Source organism: Hyaena hyaena, unplaced genomic scaffold (genome assembly GCF_003009895.1).
Source record: "Hyaena hyaena isolate Hyena2069 unplaced genomic scaffold, ASM300989v1 scaffold_153, whole genome shotgun sequence".
NCBI lineage: Eukaryota > Metazoa > Chordata > Mammalia > Carnivora > Hyaenidae > Hyaena > Hyaena hyaena.
The window spans coordinates 2,175,214-2,187,528 of NW_024080785.1; the positions used below are offsets into that span (position 1 = coordinate 2,175,214).

Here is a 12,315-nt window from a genome sequence, read left to right on the forward strand (position 1 = left end):
GCTTTTCCAAAGCCTATGTCAGGATTGTGCATGTGAGAGCTGCCAGGCCATCTGCTGGGCTGCTGGAGGTTATTATGAGCTCAGTCATTGAGATTTAGACATTTAGCAAAGATCCCCTGAACAATCCAGCCTGGAGCACAGGTTTAGGGAGGTCAGGCAATCCCTGGCTCAGGCCAACACCAAACCACACACAGGAAACAATAAAGTCACTACATTCACTGTGCAAACAGAACCCCCTAGGAATGAGCAAACGATTCTAAATGAAAAACCAGAAACCCTCACATTTAGTCACTAAGGTTTAAAATCCTTGGCAATGAAAAAAAATTAAAAAAACAAAATTCTTGACACGGTGTCCAGTAGCATGCTAGCTTCTAAAGTCCTCTAAAACAATTCAGAGGTGACCGTCACAGTGCTCCTGGTACACTTGCTCTTGGTTGAAACATCTCACATTTCCATCCCGGTTTTAAAGAAGTGAATTGTGAGCAAGGTAACACAATACATGTTACATTGATGGAAAAAACAGGAATGGATTTTGAGGTTCAAGCTACGACGTTCCAAGACATGCAAAATTCCACTTCTTCCACAGCCCCCTCTATAATGATCCTTTACTTCGCTGCAAAAGAACCAGAGATCTACAGACGAAGGACAGTATCAAAGGACAGGTTTAACATAGGTCCATCGAAGGGTCCCCGCCCTTGTTTGTGCACAGGAAGGGAAATGGGTTGTTCAGTCCTCCCCGCCACACGCACACATGGACAACAGAAATGTCATGGAGTGAAGAGCTCCCCTGACATAGGAACAGTTTTCTCAACCAGTGGCAGCAATCTGCGTGTTCTCCCTCCTGTCCTTTCCATCTTAAACCTCCATGGGCAAAGGAGGACACCTTTCAGGCAGGACAAAACACCTCCCAGGCCCTAGGAAGCACTCACTGACATGACAGAAGGCCTCAGGCTTCTATCTCTGCTTCTACCATAGCAGCAGCACTTTCATCTTTTTTATGTTTCCAGCTTCTACATTGGGTTTCATTTGATGAAAGGCCTCTGCCTCTGGAACATTCCGAGTATTCTTCCTCAGACAAGGGCTTGTGCATCTCCACCAAGTTCCCACTGGATCTGCGAATGACCCCAGGCTGGCCAGCCAGGCTGCAAAGCAGCAGGGATGCCCAAGGAGTCCCCAGGATGGGAAGGAAAGGAGACTCGCCGCCCCCTAAGTTTCTAGCCCCGGCTACAGTCTTAAGACAAAAGAAATCCAGCTTACCTGCCTTCTCTCATCAGGAGCCTTCAGGAAAAGTGCATTAATCACTGCAATGGTATAGGTTTGGATTTCTTGATCTGTCCTATAAAGACCCAGAACAATACAGAAAGTCAGAACAGGCTACCTCTGAGTCAGACCATCATAAGGGTCATGATCTCCCCAAAAAAAGACAAGAGAGAAAGACATGGCCTAGAAAATGCAGTTGGCACTGAATGAGAATGTATTTCCGTCATCGAGAGGCAGGAACACAGAGAGAGGGTGGGCGGGTACAATTACTACTGCTGGCTGGACAACACTGTTCCCTGGAGGTAAGTGGTCAGCCGGCTCTCTCCCCCTCTCCTCCAGTAGGCTTAAGGCATGAATCCAGGGTGTGTGTGTGTGTGATTTTCTGTCTGATGCATGAAGTATATCTGGGACTAGACTTGTGTATCCCTACACTCCTGGACTTATTATAAAGGATACCACTTTTGTCTCCATGGCAATGATATTACATATTCTAAAAATCTGTTTTCAAATAGAAATTTTTTAAATAATAAAAACAATGAGCTTTTATTTTTTTAATTTACAAATTTGCTTTTCACCAAAATGAGGTCAGAAATTCCAAATGAAGCAAACATCCCATGGAGGCCGCATAGTAAATAGTAAACAAGGAGGACCCAAGGCATAAACAAAGAGCAGCCGGAGAGCTACACTTAGAAATAATTTAGGGAGAAGCAAAGTTGAGAACACAGCCCTTGGAAGGATGAAATCTAAAGCTGGATGTGTGGCCTTGCAAGAGTTCATGGGGTGTCCCCAAAACACCTTCTCCTCATCTGTAACACTGGGTAAGAACCCACTTATTTTAAGGTGTTGCTTTTAGGATAAAATGAGTTCCCTCAGCATAGCACTTGCCAAATAAGAAACTCTCCACTTTGGCAAAGCATACCGCGAATGCACAAGTACGCCCTCGAGATTTAGAGAAAAGACATAGGCTATAGAAATAATGCATTTCACATTCAGCGAAATGTGAAACTGGTATTATTTCTAGAGGTTTCGCACAAAATCATCATCTTAGAGCATGTGCTCATTTTCCCTGAGGCCACAATCCATAGCTTGTGTGACTTAAAATTTTACATCCTGGTCACCATCCCCCCTCCTAAATGAAGGAAACATCTAATACACTTTGGTAGTTCACGTTCGAAACACAACAGGTAACATTCATGGCATAGTGAGAACTACTGAATATTCCCTCACAGCCCCCGCCTGCATTCCCAACCCAAAAACGCCCATCATATTTCCTCTTGAGAAGTGGCAGAAGTGTCCTGAGAGACCAGGGGTGGTAGAAACTGGGAGCCAAGTCACTTCAGTGCCAACCAAAACACAAGAGAAAAGGCCTGTTATGAGGACTCCAAAGTTTCTACCCTTGTCAAGACTTAGCTACTTAAGTCATTCCTGGGTTCAATAACGTATACCAGTATCCTTTCAGTAAATTCCCTGTCTTGTGTGAGCTATCTCAGGGGGTTTGTTGCCACCTGCAACTCCAAATAGTTTTATTTATAAGTAAATTATAAATAAATAAAATTTATAATAAAGTAGCATTGTACAGGGGCGGTGGGGAGCGCTTCTCAGAGGCAACCTTACTAACTACCTAAGATTGGAGAGAAACCGTGCAGGCTGTTCAGGGTCTCATCTTAGAGCTCAAGCCTCTAGAGATAAAACACATACATTACAAAATACAAAACTGAACATCACTGTAATCCCCTTGAGCCTAAGGAAGAAGCCCATCTTTAAAAATTCCTAATTATCTATGAAAATATTCCTCACAGAAAACACTTTTTAATGACTAAGGAAAAATGCTGTTGAGAACTTAAGAGAACAAACTGTCCTATTAGGCCTTGTTAAAAGATAAATTCTACTGATATCTATCAGTATTCATCAAAATCAATTGCCTCTGAAGAGCCAGGTACTGGGATCAGGCATGCCCCTGACCCCCAGGCAAGTCACTATGCCATTTCAGTGTGATGGGAGATGGGTCTGGTACATGGTGTGCTTATAATAAGCCAAATCAAGATTCCTTTTCTGCCTATTTAATCAAACCAATACAAAATGTTTCCCAGGGCTTTATGGTGGCTGTGTACCAGAATCACTTCCCTCTCCGGGGGGGGGGGGGGGGGGGGGGGGGGAACATGGCGGCATGCTTACCCTTGAAGATGTGGGATAAGTTGGCCAATAGTAATCTCCTGAGCCACCTTCTGGTAGAGGTCATGGCTATTGAGCACCATTGACTCCAAAATGGCCAAGGACCGTTGCAGGATTGAGATGTCCATGCCCGACTTGTTGACAAAACTTGCTATCTGAAAATCCAAGGGGGACACCATTGACTACTTGAGGTAAACAGAGCATAGCTTCCAGAAGGGAGCAAACTAAGGAAATCAGGAGCTCACTTAAGAAACACCAGATACAAAGGATGAAAAGTATCTGAAATTATAGCAGAATAGAAAGGAACACATCAAGTCAGCGATGATTGCTCATATACATATTACAAAGCACTATTTATATCTTATTTCTATAATTCAATAATAAGTAACTTGAAAAAGGAAACAGCTTCAAAGAATTATTGTCTGAGTTTTCTGGGATTGTTCTTCTGGGTTTTAGCTTTCAGAGGCAGATGATTTCAACATATATATTGTGAGGACTCCTGTGTTTCTCTAAGACGGTAATTTCAACATGTACTAATAGCCATTCCCTTGCATTCCTAGGCTACTCCTTCACCCACACGATTCATGATTTTTAGGTTCATATTATGACCCTGCCATTCTTAAGGGACTCACACAAATCACACTTGTCAACACAATCCAACTGGCAACTTCTTAGTCACTGGCTACTCTCCTGGTTATTCAACAATGAAACACTCTTTCCCCTATTCTTCCAATTTCTTATGGTTAAAATACATTCTTCTCATCTCAAATTTAGCAAACAGGAGAACATTTAAATGAGCAGTGCTAAAAGTTAAAATAATAGCTTAAGTACTAAAACATATTCCCTAAGGAATGAATCACTAAGGCCTCAAACACAATAAATCACAATGTAAGAGGGAAGTAAAATAAGGGTTAGAATAATGGATCATAGTAACCCAAACACATGGGTGCCATAAAGGTTTTATTTTAGAGGCCTCATTAAAAGTTATTACTGTCTGTTGACAACTCACACTAAAAGGCTGTTATTACATCAACATAATGAGTGCTTTCTTAAAAGCTAAATAATTTGGTTCCATGACAAACTGACACTTGCTGCTTCCCCCCGTCGACACTAATTTCTTCCTTTCTGCTGTCCCATTGACCCCTTCTCTTCATCCCCTCTCCATCCTTGTACAAGATAAAAATCAAAGGCGCCCATAGCAACCACAGTTAACCATCTCAACTCTTTCTAGCTAATGACTCCCTGGTGGAAGTAAGGGTAGTGGATACAGATACCAATACCCTCTCTGGCCTCAGATACCTCTGGATCTCAGGGGTGGTAAACAGATGACATGAAGAAGTATAGTATGGTAATATTATGATTTTATATTCCAGAAAGCTATTATTTTATAGCGTAAAGCACAGGAAGAGTATGAGAATTTTAAGATTCTCAAAAGACCGCTTCAGCTCCTTTCATGGCTAATAAACTTCTCCAATGTGTTTACTGTCTCTGGCAAGCCTTTGCATTAATCCTCACAGTCTGCTCCACTCTCTCAAATCTACCAAGCTAAGGCCATCTTTTTCTGACAAAAATCCAATTACCCTCATCCTGAGCCCACAGTTTAATACTTCACTTAGACCCCCTCTAAACAGAATGTCAATTCCTTGACTTCTTCACCAACACTACTTTTCCATTATCCCAGCATGATTCCTGGTACTATATTAAAAAAAAAAAACAAAAAAGAAACCTGAAGAACTCACAAAAATTTTTGTTGATAGTACTTCTGATTTTTCTCAGCACTAACTCTCTCCTCCTTCCATGCTCCTTCTCTTTCCTCTGTTTAGCAAATTTGGATGTACCTTTAAGACTCCATGGAGAATCTTCCACCTGAGAGCCTACTGTCAATACCTCCCAGCCCCACCTTAGCCTCCACACTCTCTTTTCACTCATTCAAGTATTAGTGTGGATTGTGTTCCATAAAAGAGGCTTACACTGTCCTAGAATCTGGAAATAGAGAAATGAGCAAAACCCACATGATTTCAAGGACCTTATAGTCTAGCAAAGGCAGAAAGATAAAAAGGCATTTATTATGAAGTATGTTAATTGCTTATTCTTGGCATCCAAAAGTATCACTCCATGTAGATATTCCAACAAAGCCTAAATTAAATGGTGCAAAAACCAATCTCATTGTTTTCTTAATCCTCCTTTCTCAATTATCACCTTTTTCCAAGTTTGCCATAATCATTAGTGATTATAGTCCCAGTTCCCTATTTTCTATTCTGATGAACACATTTTGTGATGTCTCCCCTTTGATGTGCATTCAGTTGTACATGCACAACACTGGCCTAGGGTCCAACTCATTCCTAAATTACTAAAACCACATCTTCACTTTCCTCTATGTTCAAGATTCCCCTCTAACACACATTTATCCTCTACTTCCATAAATATCCTTTCTCAAAGGATTTCCTTTCTCAAAATATCCAACCAGAACTCTCAGTATTTTCTAATACAAAGTATACCTTCTTTTAAAGTTCTCTACAAATCCTTGACCATCATGCTCCCAGAGGGCTTGCTCAAATGTTGGTATGACACTTTGTGTTCTTTGCTCTAATTCAGGCATATTTGAATTCCACATACATATTCCATTTCCATTTGCCATTTCTGTCAATTTCTCCCCCATAAAACTAATCCTTTACCTTCATCAAAATAATCTTTAAAATTAATCTTTTCTGTACTTCACCTCTTCTGTGAGAGATAGAACCTATCATTTCAGCAATCCTTATACAGCTTACAAAAGGAACATTTTGTGTTACACCCTTAGCTGAGTCCTGCCTGGCAGAGAGCAGGCATGCCCAGATCGTTAGAAGTCTAAGTACACTTCTGTGGTAATACTAGTGGCTTTTTTAAACTAACCGCTAGCTTCTCCCTTTACCTCTCAGTGGTTCTAACCAGACATTCAAATGACCCAATCTTTCCATCTAATGAGTAGTAATAAGCAAGCATCGGGGCTGACTGAACAAATGTAATAACTGTTTGTTCATGTACAAGTTCGTCAAAATACAAGTGTGATTCTCTATGTCTACTTTAAATAACTATAGATCTTAGTATACTTAGAGAACAGTAAAGATTTTCTGGTTAAATTTTTAACTTCTCTTGCCCACCCCCAAAGAAACAATTACTTTCTTTGCTTTTAGATTATTTCCAGCTCCATTACTCTACTTTTGGCTGACGCAGGTGAGCCAGCCCTAAGCCAAAGCACAGCTATGTGAAAGTAAGCCTGTGCTGTAAGAGAGAAGAGGTAAGAAGAGTTAGCAATAATTATATATACTACCTCCACATGCTTGCATTCATTTTTAAATGTTACCTAAATCATACGGAGGAGTATTCGCATGGCTTCTAAGAAGCTAAGGGGCATCACAGTGCGTGCATCTGTTAAACTATTAACATCACATATATACTTCTTAGAATAACTTAGGATGAGATCTTAAAATTCTTCCATGCTGTCAGAACTGAAAAGAACCACAGAGAGCATGCAGCTCCATTGCCGTATTTTAAATGATCTGCACACAGGTCTGTAAATCTCTCAAGTCTTTTAAGAGGTGAAAATGACTGAGTTTCTAAACTGAACTGCCTGGATGTCTGTCCAGGCGCTGAAAACTCATAGGGAGAACCAGGCCCTCCTGCAGAACTAAGGTCATAAGAGCATTTGTATGAAACACCCCTTCTAAGAAAAGGAACTGATGTTATACTTGGCTAGGGGAAAACCAAAGGGTAACATAGAAAGTTCTAGTTTTTTTTGTTTTATTTTACTTTGTTTCTTTTCCCTTTCTTCTCCATAACTTCCTACCCTTAGGAAGCTAAGTAGCCAAGTCTTTAAAAAGCAACATTACATTTTGTCATCAAGGGATTCCTACCTTTCTAAATGTTTATAAAATGATGTTGTTTATTGCAGAGAAAGTTTGTAAACTAGAATCTCCATCCACACATAAGAAAATAGATAGTAGGGACACCTGGGTGGCTCAGTCGGTTAAGTGTCTGACTTCAGCTCAGGTTATGATCTCATGGTTAGTGGGTTGGAGCCCCACATCAGGCTCTGTGCTGACAGACAGCTCAGAGTCTGGAGCCTGTTTCAGATTCTGTATCTCCCTCTCTCTCTGACCCTCCCCTGCTCATGCTCTTTCTCTCTCTCAGAAATAAATAAAACATTTTTTAAAATTAAAAAAAAAAAAAAAAGAAAACAGAAAGTAGAGAAGAAGACAGGGGATGGCAGGGAAAAAAATATTTCTCCAAAGTGGTATGAATTTTGCATTAATAGGAAGCCAAGTCTGGACCACAGAGATAAGCATCTTTTGTCAGGGCATGTCCTAGATGAGTTTTGTCTAGATAAAGCTCCATTTAAAAGACAGTTGCCTGCATACAATTCCTGGGTTGTCAAAGTGCTGAATTCGATCCAGCTAATGAATAAAAAAAAGTTAACCTTACAAAACTATCAATTATAAAGTTATTTTCTGATGATCATTTTTCAGATTCACATAAGGGACTGAGATCTAAGTAGCAATGCAAAGGAAAGAGAACGGCAAGGAAGGAGAACATGAAATCCGTTAAATGTACTGCCTTTTGAGAACATATTTAATTTTTTTATTTAAACTGCCAAGATTGCTAGTCTTTGCTTCCTTAGACTTTTTAATTTAATTTCAATGAATAAGAAACATTTTTTACGTAGTTAGAATATTAAATTATTGTCATTCTCTCTAACCACTTTTCACATCATTTGATGAAAAAGTTTTCAAATTCTTGTCTGTTCACAACTGAAATAGAGTTGAATACAGTGTCACTATACTCCTTCTTTTCTTCAAGTTCTAGAGTTAAAAAAAAATGCTTCCAAAACAGGTTTCATTCATTCATTTCACAAAAAGGTATTAAGGTCATCCTCTGTGCCAGGCCCTGAGGGTAAAGTCATGCAGAAAGTTGTGATTCCAGCCTCCTAGGACTCATGGTCTATTGGGAGCCAGTAATAAAAACAAAGAATTCACAGAAATGTGGTAAGTGTTTGCTCAGGGGCATACACAAGATCCGAGGAGAATGGAGAGCAGCAGAAATCACTTTACTCCTTACCAGTGAGGTTGAGGAGGGCTGAACGGAGGCGATACTGGTTCAACCAGTCTTCAGGAGCTATTTTTCCCACCACATGAAAGCACAGGTGCATGGCATGGGGGAAGAAGCCCTTAACCATGGGGCCAGTGACACTCCACTCCCTATGACATCACTTAACCTCCCCAAACCACTGCATTCTCCCCTCCTGACCAGGAATAGTGAGACGGTCTGTTCTGTTCTGTTCTGTTCTGTTTTGTTCTATTCTGCTCTGTTCTGGAAAGTATTGCTGTGAGATCAAAAGAGATACTGTGGATGAAAGCACAATACAACTTAAGGAATTCGCATTCAGAACAGCACTGTTTTTAGAGCAAAAGAGGCTCTAACAAAAGACAGGCAAGGCAATTTGGATGTAGGAGAGAAAGGCCTGCTGTAAATCCAGAGGGAATTAACATTTTTGTTAAGTATGAAAAACCCACAAAACACAGTACCTTCAGATTTGAACTTACTTCTCTAGAACTTTAATCCTAGAAAGACAGAACACAGCAATTTGTTTTTCACATTCATAATTCACTGCTTATGTTTCCTTGGCGTTCTCATCCACAATCGTTTCTTTTCTTTTTAGCAATTCACACCCCTGACTAAGAGGGGCAAAAAGAGGCTTCCTTTTCAAGTAGTTCCCATTAATCATCTCCTTTGGCTTTATGCCCTTACACAAGGAAAGAGAATTCAGGTCTGTGGAGAAAGCCCTGGGTTCCTAATCAGCTCTTATCTGAAATAAACATGCACCACAATGCAAGCTTTCGATCTGTGGGTCGCACGTTTCCAACACCCTCATTTGACAATCTAGGGGCTCTCTTTTGCCCTTTGATTCAAGGCAGTATCTCCCACAAGATTAATTTCAAAAGGAAAAGAACTAACAGTGAGTGGACCCAGCAGATGCCACCTCAACCATGTAATCAAGGTCAGTATCACCATTAAAAATACATATCGACGGGGGTGCCTGGGTGGCTTAGTTGGTTAAGTGTCCGACTTTCGCTTGGGTCATGATCTCACGGTTGGTGGGTTTGAGCCCCGTGTCGGGCTCTGTGCTGCCTGCCAGCTCAGAGCCTGGAGCCTATTTCAGAGTCTGTATCTCCCTCTCTCTCTGACCCTCCCCTGCTCACGCTCTCTCTCTCTCTCTCCTAGAAATAAATAAAAATATTAAAAAAAAAACATATCGACATCATGTACCCCAATACAATGTGCTGAGTGAGGCAGGCACAACATTACTGTTGTGGTATTCTTCTCTGGTATTCTTGCCAAAAGTGCATAAACTTAAACATCAAATACAAAACAAATTCAAAATGAGGGATGTTCTACAAAATAACTGACCAGTAGTCTTCAAAGCCATCTGAAAGACCAGGAAAAACTGAGGAATTGTCAGATCGGAAGACTCTAAGGAGACATGACAGCTAAGTGCAATGTGGGATTCTGGGTCAGGCCCTTAACCAGACAAAAGACATGAGTAGAAAAAATGGTTGAAATCGAATAACGATAATAGTATTGCACCACTGTTAATGATCTAGTTTGGTAATTGCATCATCTCTATGCAAAATGTTAGCCTAGAAGAGGCTGCATGAAGGGTATATGGGAACGTTCTGCACTGTTCTTTGGAACTTTTCTCTAAGTCTATCATGATTTCAACATGGTTTAAAATAACAAGGTTTAAAAGATTTAAGTGACTCTTCTGGATTTTGCTTTGGCTTTCCAGCTTTTGCACAGATTCTCTAAAACTCTTTATTTTACATAACCCTTCCCTGAAATCTATACTTATAAAGTAAATTTATGAATTCCAAACATCTCTGCACTCTCAAAACAGCAGCAGGGAGAAAAATGCCAGGACCCTTGTCAACCACTTCACAAATACAAAGAGAGGAAATATAAGTTAACAAATTAATAATACTAACCCATGAATAATGTCATATTTAATAGTTAGAAAGTCAGGACTATGTATTCTTTGTGGAAAGACTGGAAACAGAATTGTGAGTTTGCTGATGTGTCTTTACACAACCCAGCCTCAGGCAATGGCGGGAGCTCTTCTGCCCTCTGCTCCCACTCCAGGTCCATCTCGTCTGTCCCTTTATTACCTTCCTCCTAAAGAAAGAGGAGCCGATCCCAGCCACATTTATTGCACCATGATTACAGGTAATTGGGCTTGTCTTAAGCAGCATGGATCGAAGCACATCTCCTTCTCTTATATCCCTGCTTCAAGCCCAAGTATGTAGGAAACCAGACTTTTCCTCTTTGCCTTTCCCTGAAAACCTGATTGAGGGCAAATGGTTGAAGAAGGACAGAAGGAACTCTCCTTAGGTCTTGAGAACAACTGAGTCCTGTACAGGGACTCCGAAGGGACTGCTTCTGTAGTGTAAACAACTTGACACTTTGATTCCCCTTGACCGTGGGTTCTCACATGCACACCCTTATGATCCTGGTGGGAAGACAATGTCATCTCCACCTAGAAGTTAGGTGTCCAGACCCCCACATTCATAACATTTTCACACAACACAAAGAACTATAAGAAACAACTATAAAATATCCTCAAAGCAGAGCAAAATATCTATGAAAGTAATTTAAGCCTTGGAAAAAAACAATCTGTATTACCTTCTTAATAAACGCCACTGAAAACGTATCCCAGGATACTATTCCATGGTCCATCAGCTCAACAAAGGCTGTCAGGGTGAAGGAGAGCATGTCTCCAAAGCTGGAAAACAGAGAGGATTAATGGAGATGGAGAGCTGAGCACAAGCACAGACACAGAAGTGAGAAAACTTTAGAAGAGTGGATACAGCAGAATTATAAAAGATCCTTGAGAGAAGCAGCTAGGCCACAGGAAACTTCCTAAAAACTGTGAGTCCATGGCAAAGCAGCAGGTAGGTTTTAGGGAATAAGCCAGGGCCTCAGTGGGACAGATCTGGGCTCACACGGACTCTCACTCTGGTAAGCTATCTCATACTGGGCAGTTCGCTAATCTCTCTGAGCCTCTGTCTTAGCTGAAAATCTGAATAGTGATACCTATTTAATCACAGGGCTGCTTGCAGAGCACTTAATCACATGTGTAGTATATAAGCATTCAGTAAACGATAGAATAAAGAAAGCTTCTCAGCAAATAAAAGTTAGAGAAACCAAGAGAGGGCAACGTGCTTCTTTTATTATTCATGGGTATCTAATAATTAGAAATAATTCTATGAAGAGTATTAGCACTTTGCACAGGATTCAAGTGGTCTACATATACGTGTGTGTGTGAGAGTGTGTGCACACACAAAAACATAGATACAAATATATATGTTAGTAAGCATATTTGTTTTTGTGTTACCCTGGACAGCATGTTATTAATAGGCTTTATAGAATATCTGTGGAAATAATGACTGTTTGCAGGCTATAGACTTGCTGTGATTTGGAAGGCTGTAGGAAGGGTCTAATGTGTGGGTTAGAAATCAAAACAAAGATGATACAAATAGTTCCACTCATGACCTTTATCAGACAATATACTGGTTCCTAATGCTTTCAAAACAACACTTAACAGACACTCAGAATCTTTTACAGAAACTCACCTCTACTGTAAATTATCATCATAGTAAATGTTAACTCTCAAGATAAGTACTGTCTTCAAGTATACTGAATTATGCCCATCAGGATTTCTGCACACTATGCAACCTCACAGATTCATGTGCTTGACTTTTAAAAAATAAAGTTAGTTCAGAATTTGAATCTGTAAACTCATATATACAATTGCTATACTACAAAGTCTCATAGAATGTTTATATTGAATCT

General features: G+C 40.3%; 1 protein-coding gene across 5 annotated transcripts in view; it reads right to left on the bottom strand.

The window, feature by feature from the left end:
• Window positions 1-12,315, bottom strand: part of ELMO1 (engulfment and cell motility 1) — a 530,720-nt gene that overhangs the window by 335,360 nt on the left and 183,045 nt on the right. For all 5 annotated transcript variants that reach the window (XM_039239137.1, XM_039239135.1, XM_039239134.1 and 2 more), the window contains 3 exons: window positions 11,146-11,245; window positions 3,436-3,587; window positions 1,258-1,336 (listed from right to left, as the gene is read on the bottom strand). In XM_039239137.1, the coding sequence (XP_039095068.1) occupies window positions 1,258-1,336; window positions 3,436-3,587; window positions 11,146-11,245 (331 nt within the window). The remainder of the gene's footprint in view (window positions 1-1,257; window positions 1,337-3,435; window positions 3,588-11,145; window positions 11,246-12,315) is intronic.